Source organism: Mastigoproctus giganteus, chromosome 5 (genome assembly GCF_048544385.1).
Source record: "Mastigoproctus giganteus isolate SK-2022 chromosome 5, ASM4854438v1, whole genome shotgun sequence".
Taxonomy (NCBI): domain Eukaryota; kingdom Metazoa; phylum Arthropoda; class Arachnida; order Uropygi; family Thelyphonidae; genus Mastigoproctus; species Mastigoproctus giganteus.
The window spans coordinates 171,422,270-171,443,152 of NC_143579.1; the positions used below are offsets into that span (position 1 = coordinate 171,422,270).

The 20,883-nt window shown below is 37.8% G+C and overlaps 1 protein-coding gene across 1 annotated transcript in view; it reads right to left on the reverse strand.

Annotated features, from left to right (window-relative positions):
* Nucleotides 1-20,883, reverse strand: part of MED17 (mediator complex subunit 17) — a 206,542-nt gene that overhangs the window by 95,530 nt on the left and 90,129 nt on the right. The window contains exons 7-8 of the mRNA XM_090373520.1: nucleotides 18,252-18,323; nucleotides 2,444-2,506 (exon numbers count right to left, since the gene is read on the reverse strand). Of these exons, the coding sequence (XP_090229646.1) occupies nucleotides 2,444-2,506; nucleotides 18,252-18,323 (135 nt within the window). The remainder of the gene's footprint in view (nucleotides 1-2,443; nucleotides 2,507-18,251; nucleotides 18,324-20,883) is intronic.

Sequence of the window (20,883 nt, forward strand, 5' to 3'; positions counted from 1 at the left end):
TTTTGATCTCCCAATGCTTATGTCACACCAAACTGACTCGACACTGCACTGTTCAGCGATGTCCACTGGCTTCACTTCCTTGGAGTTTATGTATTTCTTAACTAATAGCATAATCCCTCCTCCCTTCCTATCCAGTCTATCCTTTCTGTACACATTGTTCTCCCCAAATTCCAATTCTGCATTCCTTATATCTGTGTAACACCACGTCTCTGATATCCCAACAATATCTGCCTTTGATGTTTCGAGCAATACCTCAAATTCATCAAATTTATTTACTAAACTCCTAGCATTGGTGTACACGCAAGTATACATGCACCTATTTCTATTCTTAGCTACCCTAACACAACCCATGTGTTTACTTGTACCGCAATGACTCCCGGCAGTCTCTGAAATATCCTGCATCTTGTTTTTCAGGCTTCTGCTCATTCCAATAGAAGCAGTGCAAGAATCTCTTTCATCTCTGCCAGTGGCTACTGTTAATCTATTCGTCTTTGTCTCCCCCCAAGCTAGCAGTTTTCCGACCCACCTAACACTGCCTCAATAGCATCAGCAAATATTCTTGCACCCTTTCTATTTAAGTGTATCCCATCCCTGTAGAAGCAATCTCTCCTGTTAACAAGTACAGTCCAGGCCGAAACAAAGTCTACCCCTTGAGCCTTGCACAATCTTTCCAGGACCGAATTTATCGACAAGGCTCTCATCACATACTTATCATATATGTTGTTTCTTATTCCTTTGATCTTATATCCCATGACACAAGATCAAAGGAATAAGAAACATCATATAAGATTTTATCCCATCTCCTTTCTTAGTCCTATGTCGTTAATCATATGCAGCATATTCAATGAGTTATACAAAAAAAAAGCATTCCATTTCTGTTCTTTTAGACATGTTTTTTTAACTAAATTAAAATATGCTTAATATGCTTCAACACTAAGAAATTTTTAATGATAAAATATGCTTAATATGCTTCAACAATAAGAAATTTTTAATGTTAAAATATGCTTAATATGCTTAACACTAAGCAATTTTTAACACTTCTTTCATTTAGTAAGTTAGTTTCCTGCCCTCCCATCCAATTAGTTCCTTTTACTTGTGCCACTCATTCCTCTACATCAGTTCTCTTCTACTCCAGTTTAAATCTTACCTCAGAAGTTTAAAAGTTTAAATCTTATCCAGTCACTCTTAGAGCATAGCAAGTAAGTAACATTTAGTATATTATCACTTTTAACCTGTTTTTATAATTTGTCTCTGTATTTTTCTTAATTATACTGATATTTTCATTATATCCTGGAGGCTCTCGATTTCGCTTCTTGATCAGACCGGGGTTCGAGCCCGTGACTACAAAATATGGAGGATGTGGAAAGGTCAGGAAATGACCATTGCATATCCCCGGAGCAATATGGCCTTAGTTGCTAATGCTCCTAAAAACCAAATAACCACAACAACAACAACAGTTCTCAATTTAAATAGTGTAGTTAATTTTGTTTTTATGTTTCTTAATTTAGCATGCCTGTGGTCATGATATCTTAACATAAATTTCAGAACTCTTTAAATCAGTATTAATTCATGCAGTTTGTGAAATCTTTATCTTTCCTTTTTCTCATTCTATTAGTTTTTCTTGATAACAATATCCCATACAGATCTGAAATGGTTGACATTAAAGCAATTTTATTTAGTTAATTGAATATGCCTTTGTTAGGAAACCATTTTCTCCATTCTTGATATCAATAAACTATTTAACTTTGCAAATATACATGGAGCCTAGTGTTTTTAATTATTTTAATTAATTATTAACTACAAATAATGCCCAAACAGAAAATAAGTTTCTTGGTTTAGCTTCTAGAAGGAAAATGAACAGGAAACAAGATGATCATCTGAATGCAAACAGCAAGGAATTTTTTTCATACCTGCTAGTATCAACTTATAAATATTTTCCTATTTCTTTTCTTTCATATTTCAATATCTTAAATAATAAAACCTTTTCTACCTGATGAGTTCTCTCCTGAAAATATCATGAATACATTGAGGCCCAAATCTTTTAAAAATATCACTTTACTTGTAGTTATCTTACTTCCTAAAGTAAAACAAGTAATTTTGCTGAAAAAGTTAAAAAATTTATAATTACTTATATCAAAACATAGATGCTATCTTCAGTGACCTGGTTACTTTCAGAAATTAGCACAAATGTACTAATATATATTAAAAGGTTTTATACAATTACTTTTGTCAAAGAAAAAACTACCTGAACTATATCATAGAGATATCTCTATAATAAAAATATCCTAAAAAATACCATAAAAAATAAAATACTGAAAATTTTGTGCAATTAGAAGAGCTACTAATTAATCACTAACTGTGTTATATTATGTAATAATGTAGGTAAACCTAAGAAGCAAGAATTCCAGATAATAGTAAAATAAAATTACAAGTAAAAATTTACCTTACTTTTTTCTTGTACTGTACTATGGCACAGCCCAATACTAAGCTGAACACCTGGAAACAACTGGAAGAAAATTGAGTATTTTTAGAAAAGAATTAATAAGAATAAGCACACATTATCTTAAGAAAATACCAGAATTAAGTAAAGACCATCTCTTCTTTAACAAAATTTAACTTTTGTTACTCCAAATTAAGTGAGTTCATTATAAATGGGCACAGAGACGGTTTAGCTCATCTGTAGTAAATTTAAGAAAATACTTAGAGCTAATTAATTAAGTAAGTTGCTGAGTGCAATTGTTAAACTGTAGCAAATGACATACAATACAGAGAAAATGATTATCTGGGACAAGATTATCAAAGTGGTAGCAAGGTGAGATATACTTGATGTCCGATAAGTAATTTCTGATTTTTATTTCTTATAACTCCTAAAATAAATGCAACATAACAGTATTGCTACCAGTGAGGTAAAGCTTACTAATTTTCTGCTATTTTGCTCTTTTCTGAGAATGGCTAATTGGTTAAGCATTCAGGAGAATGTGCAAATCGCAGAAAGGATATGAAAAGTAGTAGCATGTCCAAAGGTGACAGCAAGTTACACATGGAAGATATGCAAAACCGGACTCCAAATTTTTCTGGTCTCTAAACTTCATATAAAGATTGGTCATTGACCTTATTGTGAAGTTGATGACTGCAGCTCAGTCAAAAAAGGAGAAAGTGAAATGCCATGCTATACATTGCATACTGTAGAAAAGAGGAAATACATTACCAATCACAAAAACCTGTCCAAGAGCTGTTGGTGGAAAACTGTACCCAATGCACAGAATTTGTTATCACAGAACATATGTTATCATATAAACAAGATTACTCTGACTTGTTTTGTCATTTGGTTTTTAGGAGCATTAGCAACTAAGGCCACATTGCTCCCAGGATAATGTGGTGGTCATTCCCTGACCTTTCCGCATCCTCCGTATTTGGTGGTCATGGGCTCGAACCCCGGTCTAATCAAGAAGCATGTGCTATATACTGCTGCTCCTGCCCACCTGGCTACGGAAGTGCCATTACTTACTCTGACCTGATCAACAGTATTCGGTCATATAAAACAGCCTTCCTTGTTTGAGGATTTTTTAATCAACACAACTACTATTATTGGGCAGATAATGTAAATATGGTAATGGAGAAAATGCAGTGCAGGCAAAAAGTAACTGCCTGGTTTTGTATGATACCACAAAATGAAATGAATTCTACTTGCATATTTGTGAAAAATTTAATGTTTCCAATCATTTCAATCATTTCACAATAGGAGAGGAACTGATATTTGTGTAAAATGGTGCCTTTTCACATTTTGCAACTGTTGGTAGTTGGATAATCACTTTTCTGGAAGGGGATTAGGATGATGGGGGGGACCAAATGAATGGCTTGCTAAGAGACCAGATCTAACAACAATGACAACATCTGGGATTGGGACAAAGAAGGGTCCCATCCAAAGAATCTTGAAGTGGAAGGGGGGGAGGAATCGAACTGTTTTAGGCAATGTTCTGCCTGAGTTCGTGAAATTATTTGTATGGATTTTCTTGGACAGCAAATGCATATATAGTTTGGGCAGCTTCAGCATTTTCTTCCACATGATAAAGGCTTGCCACATTTCTCCCCATCTTTGCATTTTTTGTAATTTTACATTATGGTAAACTCTGTTAAATGCGGCACTTTACAAATCAGAAATATTGAGAAAGCAATCTGACATCCGTATCAACAATCACGTTTATTTTTAAGAATCCATGTGAAAAAGAGTGACGTTTCTTTCTTTATAAGATGCTAACAGTACTATATCTTGTGTTTTAATCTGTTTTTGCCGGTATTTGAATTCATATATTATGCAATGGTTATTAATTCTGACAGCAGAGCAAACTTTCTTTTGTATTGAGTTACCATATCAAACACTAAAGATTTAATTGGCTATTTATTTAAAGATGACACTGCAACAGCCTGCTTCAGGACTAAATGGTCTCCCACAAGATAGCAAGCGGTCTCTAGTGACAATATACCAGAGTTTGTATGAAAATCAAGTAATCTCTTTCACTCCCCCCTTCTTGATTTTCATACAACCTTCTAGATAAACTAGTAAATTATTAGATAATTCTAGTAATTTAGCAAGTTCAAGGACAGAACAGAATAATTTACAGTTATCCTGCTGAGGGTTAGCAACCAGTGTTCTCTAGAGAATAATGGTCATTAACACTATAATCTTTAAATAAGTAAAAATAAAAGAAAAGCAATGGGAAAAGATTGCTATGATTGATACATAGCTGAAAAATACAGAAACGTTTTTTAAAACAAAAAAGGAAGAATCAGTAATGTAAGTTACAAATATAAAATTACTCTAAATTCTAATCTAGCAGTAATCCATAGAATGTATTGAATTTAAACAGAAATCATGATTCAGATTAGAGCGACAAAAAGGATCAAAGTAGCAGGAGTGCTATGGCTCAGGAAAGAACTGAAGAGGGCAGTTGTATTACGAATCACAGCTTTATAAAATATACCACTTGTTCAATGTTTGCAGACTGCCTGGAATGGGACAGATACAGCCGGGGGGGGGGGATGTCTTTTTTGCGGGTGTTTTTTTGTGCAAAGAGTGTAAGGAAATTAAGAGTGAATTCAGCATAGGGTGGATGCCCTTGAAGAAATTAAAATGGGGATCCACTGAGCTTTCAGCTGCCCACCTCAGTGCCAGAGATTACACTTGTGCATCAGGCAACAGAGCGACAATCCCTAAGGGAGCATACAGTGGTCCCACAGGAGATATTTAATGTTGGTGATTCTACTGTATGGTAAATATATTGTGCAAAAAAGGGTAGATGGAATAGAATCAGAGTATGTCAGTCAAGAGCAAAAGTTAATGACATTTGTTTGTTTGGTAACTTTACAGCACAAGAGCAACATGGCCATAATGCACCTAACTATGGTAAATGTGCACTTTTTTTAAATTTTTTTTTATCAATATGGATTATGGTTGAAGTTAGGGTGCATTATGGAGTTGTATCTATTTAAGAAAAGTAAAAACTTTGTCCAAGTTAATGACACAGAGCAGATATCTTTAAAGGGCATGAAAGGTGATATTGTTGTACATGTTGCCACTAATGCTATTAACAGTAGCAAAACTAAGGGCTTAATAAGTACAGGACAATATTGACAAAAACAGTGAATTACAATTAAATAAGTAAGTGTCTACAACTCTGTCCAGACAAGGAGGAAGTACATGGTGACAGCCTTGTCAGTTAATTCAATCCAGGAAAGACTGTGCAAGGCTCATGGAGTAGAATTTTTCTCAACATTGTCTGTGCTTGATAATAGAAAACACTGTTTTTACAGGGATGGGACATACTTAAATAGTAGGGAGTACAAGAATATTTGTAGTGCTATCAAGGCAGCCTTAGGTGGGTTGGAAAACTGCTAGCTTTAGGACTTCCACAGGATTAACAACAGGCAGAGGTAAAAGTGATCCTTGCACTGCATCTACCGGAACATGTAGCAGCCTGGAAAGCAAGATATCAGGGACTTCAATGCCTGCTGGGGTTCCTTATGGAAAAAGTAAATATATGGATTCTGTTAGGGTAACTAAAAGTAAGAAAATGGTGCATGTATACTTGAATGTACACTTATGCTAGGAGGAGAGTAAGTAAATTTGATAAATTTGAAGTGATCGTTAAGTCAATAAATGTGAACATTGTACAGATAGCAGAAACAATGGAGGCACAAGTTGAATATGGGAAGTACAATGTGCACATAAAATACAGATAGCACAGGAGGTGCGGGGTAATGCTATTGGATTAGAATTGCACAAAATCCAAGGCAGTCCATCCAGGTGATATTGTTGACAGAAAAAGTTGACATGAATGGCCAATGCAATGATGGGTCAGTTTGGTGTGACATAAGCACTAAGGGAAAAAAAAAATTGACTTGGAATATGTTACATGCATAATCAGTGATGAGTATAACAAACAACCATACACACAAACAGAATGAGCCAGAAAATCAGACTGTCTATAATGGAGTATTTTAACTTTCTTGATACTGAATGGATCTTGTGGGCTTGTGGATTCACACACTAGCAAGACTTGTGGATTTACAACAGAAGAGCAATAATTCTTGATCTCATTATCAGCAGAGATTCTTCCTGCATTAAGAATACAAAGATAAAAGAACCAGGGTGGCAGTAATCACAGCATATTGATATGAGACTTCCCTAAAGATGTAACTACTATCAAGGGTAAATGGAATGGTTTTTGCTTTTGTAAAGGAGACTATAGCAGTCTCAAAGAGTTTTTAAATTCTATACACTTTGGGATAAAGTGTAAATGGGAGGCATTTGGGGAAGTAATAATCTACTAGGCTTTTTATACCAACTAAGAAATGTAGTTCAAGGCTAAAACCTAAATGGAAAGAAATAATGAGACTTGTGACAAAGAAGGAAAATGCAGGGGATGCATATAAATTATCAGGTGTACAGAAGTCTATGGCTGATATAAACTAAGGAAGTTAAGCAAGCTAAGGCCAATTATGAAAAGTCTTTGGTAAAGGATGCAAAGTAAAAAGGTAAACACTTCTTTCTTCACTTATGTAAACACCACAAGAAAGTAAACAAATCACAATGGTCCACTTGATATCAATGGTCTATCACAGGGATGACCAACTTAATTTGTGATGCAATCTACTTTTTTTCTTCAAAATGTGCCGCGATCTACCACTGAATATGCATTTTGTACCTATATTCACGCATGAGGAATTCTTTAGGGAAGGGGATGCCAGAAGTTTTTCAAATTATAAATTCTGAAGAGAAATTGTTGAAGCTAAACATAAAACAGGCAATGGGGTGGATGGTCTATCACAGGGGTGACCAACTTAATTTGTGATGAAATCTACTTTTTTTCTTCAAAATGTGCAGAGATCTACCATATCAAGAATTTCATTGCACATAGTTAAAAAAGTTAATCAACACATACTGAAAAACGTTGTTTATAAATTTTAAAATTAAATACAATTCAGAATTCTTATTTTAAATTCACATGTATTTAAATTTTTAATCAATGTGAAGTTTGTGTCTTCATGTCATCTCCCAAGTTTTCAAAATTGGGGATATACTGTGATAAGAATCTTCTGTATGCAGGTCCGTAAGAGTAGAGCGATTATTCGTTTTTGTTTGTTTCAAATTCGAAAGGGCCGATTCACATAGAGATGTGGAACCAAAACAGGAATTTAAAAGTTCAATTAATTTTTTTTACATTTAGGTACTTTTCTCGGCAAACATATTTCCAAAAGTCTTTTTCCGATGACCTGGCTTTTAAGAAGTTATCGTTTTGCAATGTAATAATTTCATTTTCAAGTAATATTTTCTGCATGTGAAAACTCTCAGAGATTTTTTCTGTAATTTGTTTCGTATCTAAGTCAACATTAAATGGATAAGAAATATGTTCAATGGATAAGAATATGTTGTCTTCAATTGTTTTAAAATCACTGAATCTGGTTTTAAAATCATCAACAACTCTCTCAATTTCAGAAACATATTTCTCACTATTAAATTCAAAAACAGGATATTTTTGCAAATGATCTTGATATTTGCAAAATGATCGAATTTTTTTTTTTTTTTAGAACTTCAGCATTGCGAAAATTGATATTTATATGCAGAAATACTACTTATTGTGTCACCCACATCTTTATTTTTTTACTTGTAATTCCAAATTCAGATCACTTAATTTACTGGTGAAATCTGCCAAAAAAGCCAGATCACACAACCACTCCATATCTTGTAGCTGCTGATAATCATCTCCCCTTTGATCAACAGTTTTTTTAATTTCATTCAGCAAATTTCAAAATCTCTGTAGAAACTTGCTCCGACTCAGCCACATCACATCACAGATGTGATGTGGCTGAGTCGGAGCAACATCACATCTGTGTGTAATATCAGATCTAGTTCATTTTCATTGAGTTGCATTTTGAAAAGTCTCCTTTAAAGAGATTGTGTCCTCTGATGGAATTCACGATATTTAAAGCTATGTCCATAACACTTTTAGTATTTAATCTTTTGCAGGCTAACACTTGATGGTGGATGATACAGTGGTAACTCAAAAAATCTGGGAATTCATTTGGCACAATGCGATGAATCTGTTAAGATGCCCCGTCAGTGCTTTGGCTTCATCTATTGTTATTGATACGAGCTTAAATATATCAAGACCTCCAGTTCTTTCTTTTAACGAAACCATACCCAGCAGTTCTTCTCTAATAGCAGAATCATCAAACACCATACGAATAAAAACCAAGCAATTGAGCTATATCACTGACGTCTGTAGATTCATCCAGTTGTAAAGAAAAGGACACAATTAGCAATATGAGCATGCAATTGTTCCCTCACATTATTCCTCATTTTTTCGATGCATCGCATCACAGTATTTCGAGATAATTGCAGATCTTGAAGAGCACTTTTAATTTCATTTTTGTTCTTGAAATTTTTGAAAAGAGAATCTGTTATTTCTAAAAATGCATCTTTGATGAATTGACCACATCAGAAAAAGGTTTGTATTTTTTTTGCTAGACTGCTCGCTTCAAATGATGCTGCAGTTGCTGCTTTAGATTGTAAATGAAGAAATTTTGTTGTGCGAATAATCTGGATTTAAATTCTTTTAATTTAATTTTTCTAAAGTCACTATTAGGCGGAAAATCCAATTGGTATTTACCATGGAGTGCGTTGAAGAGCCTTTCCAAATTTCCTTCTTTGGGTATAGCCATGAAAGCACTGCAAATCAAACATTACAAAAAAGTATTCTAGTTCCCACTTGATGAAAATTATAAGTTTTACTCTTTTTCGTAGTATTCATTTTAAATCAAAGGGTATTAAATTAATGTATAAGTACTGTCCAGTTATTAATATTAAGAAAAATAAGAATTCGACACACACACAAGCTTTCCACAATGTAACTGTGTGAATTTTCACTAGACAAGCCTAGCAGCTGCATGGCAACAAGAGTTGTCACGTGGTTCAGCGGATTTGTAATAAGCTTATGCAGTGGGACGCATAATAATAATAACATTTAGATTTTGACTAATCAATTTTTTATATATATTTAAAATATGTCATGATTGACTGGTAGATCGCAATCGACTTGTTGGCCACCCTTGGTCTATCAAATTATATTAAGGGAAGCAGCAAAACAGGTAAGCAAACCCTTAGATAATTATGAAAGCTTCTTTGGTTTCAGGGAAGGTCCCTGTGGATTGGATATCAATGGGTGATATGAGTAATTACAGACCATTTAGCTCAACTTCTGTTCCAGGGAAAATAATGGAGTTGCTGGTTAAAGAAGTAATACAAGATTCTTGTATTACTTCTTTAACCAGAGTGCAGCAACTGGATACCATGATGCCTATGACTGGATACTATGACTATGAGTAATAAATGAACTGGATACAAAAAATAATTTTGATATCATATACTTGTATTTCAGGAAATCTTTTCCTTGTGTTGCACATAAAAGATTGCTGTACAAATTGGGGTAGTATAGTATTAAGGATTAAGGGCAAGTTACTGCTATCAATAAAGGGATAGTTGAGTGGGAGAAGACGGAGAGTGGTTATCAATGGACACTGCTCTTTGTTATTAGTGGAGTCAGTGCTAGGCCCATTGTTTTTTTCTATATTTATTAACAATATTGATGAAGTTATACGAAATGTCAACTGAAGTTTAACATTGACAAATGAATGGTGATTCAAATGGGTAGCAGTAATTGCAAATTAATGTTAATGTATGAACTGTCTGGTACTACACTCTGGGTAGGACAAAACAAAAAAGACCAAGGGAGGGACGTACTGATATTCATACATTAGATATGAAGTTGTCTAAGCAGTACACACAGAAGCCAGGAGAGCTCATGGGTTTTTTAATGTTATACAGCAATTTTGCTAGCATGATAAGGATATGTGATTATTCCATTGTATAAGGCAATGGTTGGGCTACATCTTGGGTACTGCATCCAAGTCTGGAGGCCTCATTTTAGGAAGAATGTGGATCTGCTGGAACATGTGCAGAGAGAGGGGGAATGAAAATGGTGCTCTTATCAAGAAAGAGCTTCTGTTCTGCAAACTGCTGCATCTGAGAACTAGGCTTGATTTGATTTGATTTTGTTTTTTTGTGGCGCAAAAACAGCAGGGTTATAGTGCACCAGGAAAAAGTTAAAATATAAAAAGGTAAGACTGGTAATTTGTAAAAAAGTTACTTCGTCTAAAAGTGCATACAGTCATAAAATCAGTTCAATGACAAAAGCAAATTGTATATTTCATACGAGTGTATATAAATTGATCGACTTTAAAAATTTAAAAACTGCTGACACATTGTCGTTGTCATTTAAAATCTGACTGAGTGTATACGGGTCAGTCAGATGGGTAAAAGCAGTAAAACGAGCATTTATAAAACTGGAACAATCACATAAAATGTGTTCGACGGTTAAAACGGTGTCGCATTGCTCACACATAGGAGGGTCATCAGCCCTCAGCAAAAAAGGAGTGTGTCAAATGACAGTGTCCTATGCGGAGCCGAGCAAGAACAACTTCCTCTTTGCGATCCCTGCGTAAGCTGGACCGCCAAGGATGGATCACAGGTTTAATTCGACATAGTTTGTTTGTAGTAACCAGGCGATGCCACGAATCTTGCCACTGAGATTGCAGGTTACTACGAATCACTTGCCTGTAGTCTGTATAGGGGACTAACAGGTCAAGATTATCCGTCAGGGCTGTCGATTTGGCTGCAGTGTCAGCCAAATCATTTCCTCTAATCCCGATGTGACTGGGGATCCAACAGAAGCAGATATCGAATCCACTTGCATCGAGGCTGTATATTATCTGCTGGATTCGGGACAGGGTTGGATGATTGGTGTGTGACACCGCTGATAAAGCCTGTAGTGCACTCATTGAGTCGGCATATATAATACACCGTTGGTAACGGTGTTTTCTTATGTGATCTAGAGCTAACTCTATGGCATGCAGCTCTGCAGTGTAAATGCTGCAGTTAACAGGTATCTGCTCTGATATGGTTTTATCTGGAAAAACAGCAGCAGATCCTACATATGATTCTGACTTCGAGCCGTCTGTGTAAACTGGCAAGAAGTCAGAATGTTCTGCACGGTGTTGTGAATAGAGCTGAAGGTAGACAGAAGGGGGAGTATTAGACTTCGTCGCAAGTTTGAGCGAGAAGTCACATGCTGGTGTTTGTGCATGCCAGGGTGGAAGGGGCTCCTTTGGTGATCGAGCAACCCTGTCTACCGAGATGTTAAGCTCATTGAGTAGCTCTTGAACACGAATGCCGAATGGCCGATTGGCAGTGCGTCATGTGTTATAAAGATTTTCCCATCGTGGCTCGAAAATGGATGTCCACGTGGGATGGTCCGGCAGGGACTTCAGCTTGAAGGCATATTGCAGAGACAACTGCATTCGCCGAAGTGACAAAGATGGTTCATTTGCTTCGGCATACAGACTTTGGACAGGCGAAGTTCTAAAAGCACAGGTAGCAATGCGGATGGCTTGATGATGGACGGGGTCAAGCCAACGAACAGCGCTATTTCTGGCAGATGCATATACCTGAGACCCATAGTCTAGTTTTGAGCGTACAAGTGCACGGTACAGATGTAGGAGAGTGCATCGGTCTGCACCCCAAGAGGTAGAAGAGAGAGAGCGGAGGATGTTAAGCCCTCTCGTGCACTTTGTGCGAAGCTGACGAATGTGTTGGACAAATGTCAGCTTTTTGTCAAAAATGAGTCCCAGGAATTTCGCCTCTGATACAACTGGAATGGTGCTTTGTCCAAGTCGTAACTCAGGTTCGGGGTGGAGGTTACGTTTGCGACAAAAATGTACGCAAACGGTCTTCTCCGGCGAGAACCTGAAACCATTGGCCGTGGCCCAGGAGTTAAGACGGTCAATAGCTTGTTGCAGTTGTCTCTCAATAACCCTCATACTGCATGATTGAGAGAATATGCTGAAGTCATCGACGTAGAGTGCACTGTTTATAGTTGGAGGAAGTTGTTCAGAAATAGAATTTATTTTAATGGCAAAAAGCGTGACACTTAAGACAGATCCTTGTGGTACCCCCTCCTCTTGGCAGAAGGGCCGCGAAAGGGAGGATCCTACACGAACTTGGAAATGACGGCAGGATAAAAAATTTTTAATAAAAATTGGAAGGTGGCCTCTTAGACCGAGGTTGTAAAGGTCTTTTAAAATACCAAATCTCCAAGTTGTGTCGTACGCTTTTCCATGTCAAAGAAGATGGACACCAAGTGTTCTCTTTTTAGGAAAGCATCTCGGATAGATGTTTCCAGTCTAATTAAGTGGTCCAGTGTGGACCTGTTTCTTCGGAAGCCGCACTGAAAGCGGGAGAGAAGGTCATTCGATTCTAAATACCATAAGAGACGGGCATTGACCATTCTCTCCAATATTTTGCACAGACAGCTGGTCAGAGCAATGGGACGATAGTTTTTTGGACATATAGGATCCTTTCCTGGCTTAGCAAAAGCAAGAATAGTTGCCTTGTGCCAGGTATCCGGAAAATGCTCTTCAAGGAAGATTCTGTTGTATAGGAAGAGCACATGGTCCATGGATTCTGGTGAAAGATGTTTGATCATTTCATAATGGATGTTGTCTGGTCCAGCAGCCGTAGCCTTTGTACGGGCGAGTGCTGTTTTCAGCTCATTGATATTAAATGGCCCATTGTATGGGTGGGAACCCTTCGATGTGAATTTAAGGGCATGTTTTTCAATGCTGTGCTTTAGGACCAGAAACTCTGGGGAGTAAGATGACGTTGCAGAGATGTTAGAAAAAGTTTCCCCAAGAGCATTGGCTATTGCAGTAGAGTCTGCAATAGTACATCCATTATATTCAAGGACCGATGAGGGGTGTGCTGTGTATTTTCCCTTCATTTTCCGGATTTTTTCCCAGACCACCTTAGTACTGGTCGTCTGGGTAATGGATGATGTGAAACGGATCCACGATTCCCTTTGACTCTGACGGCGGATGTAGCGTGCTTTGGCTCGGGCACGTTTAAAGGCTAATAGGTTGACTGTGGTATGATATCTTCGAAATATCCCCCAAGCCTTGGTTTGAGCCTTTTTAGCTGCTGTGCATTCTGGATTCCACCATGGCTTTGGAAAGGGAGGAAACCGGGTGGATGTTTTTGGAATTGCAGTTGCAGCTGCATGGACAATATTTTCTGTTATGTACATAACTGCATCATTGATAGGCTCCTGACTGACTGCAGAGTTGTCAAATTTTGCCAGGTGTTGAAAGGCACTCCAGTCAGCTTGATCAAACTTCCACCGCGGTAACCTGACAGGAAGACAAGGTCTCCCAGTAATTAAGGTGGTTATCACGGGGAAGTGATCACTTCCATACGGGTTCCCTTCTACCTCCCAGGTAAGTGACGAGAGAAGAGAAGGCGAGCCGATAGAAAGATCAATGGCAGAAAACGTACGGGTAGGCATGTGGAAAAAGGTGTTTGTTCCCACATTAAGAAGGCAGAGGTCATTGTCAATGAGCATACGCTCTATGACTCGTCCCCTTCTATTAATGCTAGCACTACCCCACAGGGTGTTATGTCCATTAAAGTCCCCAAGAAGTAAGAAAGGCGGAGGCAACTGCATTACGAGATCATCAAGGTCTTTCTGGCAGATGTCAGTACCAGGTGGCAGATATATAGAGCAAACGGTTAGTAAAAACCCCACTGTTATTCGAATTGCTACTGCCTCTATGTTGGTAGTAAGTTGCAGATGCTGAAAAGGGGTATGGTAGCCCACAAGGATTGCGACTCCTCCATGAGCGGGGCCATCCCCAGTTCTATCCTTGCGAATGATAGTAACGTTGTGCATCCTGGGGTCATCATTTGCCCTTAGGTAAGTCTCCTGTATACAAAAGCAAGATGGTTTGTGCTTTTGCAGGAGTGCCTTGATGTCTTCTGCATTTTTCCGGAATCCACGACAATTCCATTGTAGGAATTTAGCCATTATTTTGACTTGGTGGTTCCTTCAGGCGGCTTCCGAGGTGCTGAGGGCTTATTTTTGTCAGTCTTAGATTTATCCTTCCTGGGGAAGTATGGACGCTGCCCCGTGTCCATATCCTCCTCAGTAAAGAGTTCCAAGACTGCTTCGTCCTGTACCTCCTTCTCCTCAACATCCATTTTTTCCTGAGAACTAGGATGTACGTCAGATTTCTTATTCTTTTCTCCAGAAACTGATTTTCTAATTGGTGGGGCACTAGGAGGTACAGATATTGGAGTGGCAGCTGATTGGTCTTTTTGTGCGGGTTTTATTGAACTTAACAGGTAGCGAGCAATAGGAGTGAATGACTCCTTTGGTGGTATGGTCATTTCGGTCTGAGTTCCGATGGAACAACTCCCAGCTACCTTCTGAGCGTAGGTTGGTTTATTTATATTTATAGGTTTCACCGTTTTCCTTGCCTCTTGATAAGATATGTTCAACTCTGCCTTAAGTCGCTGAATTTCTTTTTCTTGTTTCCACCTCTGGCATGCCCTTGAGTAGGCTGGGTGTTCTTCTTGGCAGTTAATGCAGGTTGGTTTTGCAGCTGAGCATGAAGTTGTTTCGTGGTCCTTTGCGCCACACCAAGCGCATACAAGGGTTCCACGACAAGCCATCTGTGAATGTCCGTATTTCTGGCACTTAAAGCACCGTAACAGATTTGGGATATACGGATGCACTGGGCAGTTAATATAGCCAGCTTTAATTTCATGAGGAATAGTTGGTGAATTGAACGTTAAGATGATATTTCTAGTGGAAACTAATTTTCCATCCCTACGCATGGATATACGTTTAGCAGCTGTCAATCCCTGGGGTTTTAACTCTGAACAGATTTCCTCTTCAGTTACGCGATAACACCACAGGATGAGTTCAGTGTCTTGTGGGGGGTTATGGTGACAGGCATTCCCCCGATAGATGTAGCACGGAGGAGCTGTTCTGAGTGTATATCACTTCTGGTTTCTACAAGTATGTCACCAGAACGAAGCCGTTTGACAGACTTAGGAGAGCCTGCCAACCCTTCCAAACCCTTCTGGATAAAGAAGGGTGACATTTTTCCTATAGGCTTCTCACTAGTTGAGTGAATTATCAGGAACCGAGGTGTAGGACCTGATATAACCTCCTTTTTCTGTCTTTTTGCAGAAGTGACGTTCTCTTGGTCTACGGTAAAGTTTTCAGTTAGGGACCGGGTTGGGGCCCCAGAAGAAATTAATTTATCAGGATTCATGCAGTTTTTTAAGTGGTTCAGTGCCCGGGTTCCCCACCCACCATGGAGCCCAAAGGGACGCCACTACCTGGCATGCAATAAATGCGCTCGGGAGTGGAACGCCAGGGCTACCCAGACACCATACCCGCACCGCCGCCAGCCTGAATCCTGTCCCTCGGACCATGAGGGTAGGGGCATGGCATTGACACGGTTGACCCTCGCAGGCGAGCCTACTAGCCGATTGATCCTAGCCGGGCCTTCCAGGACCTCCTGTCTTGTCGAAGCAGGGGCCAAAGTGGTGTATTGAAGCTGGGCCCCTCAACCACCAGGATCCCCCTTTCCGAATTTCCACGGGTCGCAGCGCACGGCAAACACGCCGGATTCCATTGATGTAAGCCTGGAACCTGGGCTGTGGGCGTTGGATCCCAGTGACGCTAGTCTGGAAGTCCAGCAGCGTCACTGGGAGGTCCCCTCACCACGTACAGGTGCCCACGTCGAGGGGAAGAGAACTAGGCACCTGCAAGGTGATCTGATTGATGTGTTAAAGGCTTTGATGGGATTGAACAAGCTCAATGCATATGGCATTCTTCCTCTTGCTCGAACATGAGGGGGCATAAGTTCAAATTGAGGAAGGAAGGTTCAAGGACCGATGTGCAGAAGTTTGCCTTCATCCAGTGGGTATTTGATTGTTGATAAACATTCTGTATATGCATATAAAATTAAAGATAATTTTATATGCATATACAGAATGTGCCTATATATACAATATATTTATTTTTTTTTTCAATTTTACAGCAAGTATGATATATGAAAGTTACAATATTTAATAAAATATCAGATAATGATAAAAAGTTTGTATTGAAAGTTGAAGTGTTTTTGCTGAGGATCAATTCATCAAATTCCAAATGAATAAGTAAAACCTGCTTGGAACACAAGCAGGTTCATATGTAGTGAAAGCTGAGTAGAAAAAAGAGAAACCACAAATAAGCAAAGCTGTGTTCAAAAGGGTCAGAACTGGGGTGATGTATATGTATGAGGGACATTCATTAAATTATCTATCTACCATACTTTCCATAGTTATATTTCAATGATTCATGATATATCATGTTCCTACATATCTCAACTTGAATTATACTAATTTTGATCACACAATGTTTTCAGGTTGTGCTGCTGTAACAGAAAGAAGGAAGTTACCTATATCAAATGGATTTGCTGAAATTGGTGCATCATTCAGTCATCAAGTTTCTCACCAAAGAAGGGAATGGGCCAAAGGCCATTCGTGAAAGGATGCTGGCTGTGTATGGCAACAGTGCACCTTCACAATACCAGGTGAAATTCTGGTCAAAACAATTTAAGTGGAATAGAGAGTCCATAGAAGATGATCCACGTGCTGAGGGGAATTTTGTACATTCACTACTTGGAACACAAGCAAACAGTCACTGGGGAGTCATATGCATCCATACTGTACAACCTAAGGGATGTCCAAAAGGAAAAATGCCTATGACAGCAACCACTCCAGAAATGTGCAACAGAAACCCTTCTGTTGAATGACAGATGTTTAAAGTTATCCCAAATCTCTAGGGAATGTGAGGGAACAGTTATAACGATCCCCCATGAACATTTGGAAATGACTAAGGTCAAGGTGGGTCCCCACATTTCTGACTTCTGTGTAGAAACAATTCAGAGTATGGTGTTGTAAGGAGAATTTAGAGCTTTATGGAATGGATCCTGAAACTATCTCAGAATTGTTACAGGTGATGAAACATTGGTTCATCACTGGGATCCTGAGACCAAGCAAGAATCAATGCAATGGAAACACAAGAGTTCTCCCCCACCCAAAAAATTTTGGACACAACCTTCAGCTGGCAAGATTATGGCCACCATTTTTTTGGATGCTAGGGGGAATTTTGTACATTCACTACTTAGAACACAAGCAGAAGTCACTGGGGAGTCATATGCATCCCTACTGTACAACCTAAAGGATGTCAAAAAGGAAAAATGTCGTGGAAAAATTTCCAGAGGTGTGCTGCTTTTTCAAGACATTGCACCAGTGCACAGATCACATGCTGTTGCTACTGCTTTGAGAGACTGTGACTCTACAGAACTTATCCATCTACCGTACAGACCAGATCTGACCCCAGTGACCATTTCCTGTTTCGACACCTCAAGAAAAAAAATATACATGGATGTTGCTTTGCTGGTAATAATGAACTGAAGTTTGCTGTTTCTGCATTCTTTTATGGAAAAGACAAAGAATTTTACTTGTTTCCTCATTGCAACAAAATGGAACAAGTACATTGAAGTTCATGGGAGTTACATCAAAAAATAAAAACATATTTTTGCCTCTATCTCATTTCTTTCATAGGTAGGTAGATAATTTATTGAATGCCCCTCATATATATAATCAGTCTGTGGCACTATATAAAAATTTTCTGGATATATTTAAAATTACCATGCACTTACATGTGTAAAACTAAGCATGAAAGGATAAAATTATGTATGCATATGTATTTATTTCAGAAGTACAGAAATGGTTATCTTACTGATGTAATGATGTGATTTCCAACAACTAAATTGGGAATGGCTGACTGAAGTTGAACAGCTTCTCTGGCTAGCTATAAAAAAAAAAAAAAAAAAAAAAAAGGTTAAAAATAATTAAATAAATAGCTTGTGTGTTTGTATATGTTACCTTACCAAAGGTAACTGAATACCAGCATATCTGGAAAAACATGGGTTTTAATAAACAAATTAGTAAGTTGTAAACCAAACTGTAACCCAAATGCTATTATTAATCAATCATATAACTTTCAACCAGTTCCCTGTTACATAAGAGCAGGAATCTGCATTCACTCCTTAAGGTCACTAGTTCAGTTGTGGAAGAGGGGCAGTGTACTAGTCATGCCCTGATCTAACTTTCTTGTTTTTCCCAAAAATGTTCAATCAGATTCATGTTTGCAGTTTGGACAGGCCAGATGATAAATCCAAACCATTTTCCCAAAAGACCAAATTTTTACATGCCCACTGTACAGGATTATCCCATTTCCATAGAACTGCCAAAGCACCACAGAATTTTCTAAGATAAAAATCAGTATATGACCCAGCACTGATAGTTTTTAGCATTACAACGAACAGCCCAAATCATGTGAACCAGTACAACACGATGTGGATCATAATTTCAGGATTCATGGGTGCCACTCTCAGCAACTTACCAAAACTGAAAAATATCCAACCAATTTTTACCATCATCGTCAATGTCAGCACTTGAGTAAATGAAAACATCCCTCCTAATCAAAAATGACACAGCATATGTTTAGCCATTAGAATTGCATTTCAATTATAAATACAGTATAATCAACAATGTATATACACAGTAAACCCTCGATTTAACAGACCCCGATATACCGGATTTCGGATTTAACGGACCGGACAAATAATACAGTAATGTACATATTAATCTCGACCATATTATTTTTTTTTTAGGTTATACAAAACTTCAGTGTTATTATTAATTAAAAATTAATAATAATTATCTATTTCCATTATTGTTTTGAAAATAACCTACTTTTATTTATTTTTATCATCAAATTCAGGAAATTGTTTTATATTCTTTCTGAAAATGTGTTCAAATAGCTGTTTTTCCCAGATTACAGATAACAGCAGGCAGTGACTTGTGAACTGAACATGATTCGGGATACTAAACTGCAGGTCTACCGACTCGCTTTGTTTCTGTCTCAGTCTGCCTCAAGCTATTGTGCAGTCAGATTCTATACAGAGTGTTTCTATGATTTCCAAATTGTGACTTCCATGCATTATCTATACACATCCTCCCATTTTCTTAAATTAACCAAATGTAAGAGTTTCATTAACTGAACAGCAATTTCTCAGTAACTGAAAAATTTCCTTTAAGCCTTATGGTCATCCATCAAAATTCTTGATACTTATCTTACACATGATTTTCAGAAATTCAGCTCATTATGAATGATCAAATGAGCATTCATATTAATTGATATTAAGGTTTATAAGGCTTGGGGGGAATGAAATGAGGTAAAATTTTCACAGTATTAGATGGTGCTAAGAATCAAGGTGCATAAATTCAAACTAAAGGGGAGAGAAATTATAGGATGTTTTCTTTAGCCAATGAAATATTGTCCACTGAAATAAGCTACCTTTGTGGTATTTCAGGCTAACGGCTCAGGGAAATTCAAAGGTTTCCTGGATAGATACCTATAGGAAGAGGGGAGCTTGTATGCAGTACTTATTTCATTTTATTGTAAAATACTAATACAGTAAACCCCCGCTATTCGCGGTATCTGTATTTGCAGTTTCGCGGTCCCTGATTTACTATAAAATTAAACCTAAAAAAATGTGAATTTTAAAGCGCCGTGATTTCCGCCATAAAAAAACATGGGCGTGGCTAAAATTATCTTTCCCGGTCAAAACAGCGCTCAGTGGGTGGGGGGAGAGGGGTGACAAAATTGCGAGCGTGGATGTTTCTCGCTAATCCTTGTTCAGTATGTGTTACGCGCTTGTCATGGAAGATTTCGTCATTTGCTTTTAATTTATATGCTTATAAATTGAATAAATTTATAAGCATATAAATATGCTTACAAAAGTGATAAATCTACCATTTTGCAGTGTAAAACAGACTTTTTCGAGTGTGTTAACGGATGATTTATTGTGGACAAGTTCTTTCTAACCCGTACAAAAATATGGCTACGAATAACAAGGGAAATGTGAAAAGATCAAAGAAGGTGATGACATTAGCGAATAAAATTGAGTTATTTGATAAAATTTCTAATGGTGAAAGTGTCTCCTCAGTGGCAAAACATTATAAAATCACTGAGTCGACGGTACGATCAAACAAGAAATTGGAAGAAAAAATCCGCTGTAGTGTCCGTAAAAACGCGCTAACTGCTTCAAAAATTTGCTCTGTAACTCGTGATGTTAAATTAGAAAAAAATGGAAAAGGCTTTAAATCTGTGGATAGAAGACCGAACTCAAAATAAAATTCCGTTAAGTTCACTCATCATTCGTGAAAAGGCAAAACACCTTTATCAACACTTTAGAGAAACTGGTGATAGCACTGGCGGGATAAGTTTTTTAGCTAGCAAAGACGCTGGTTTGAAAGATTTGTTTGAAATTTCTAATAAATATTACATTTAATATTAAATTGTT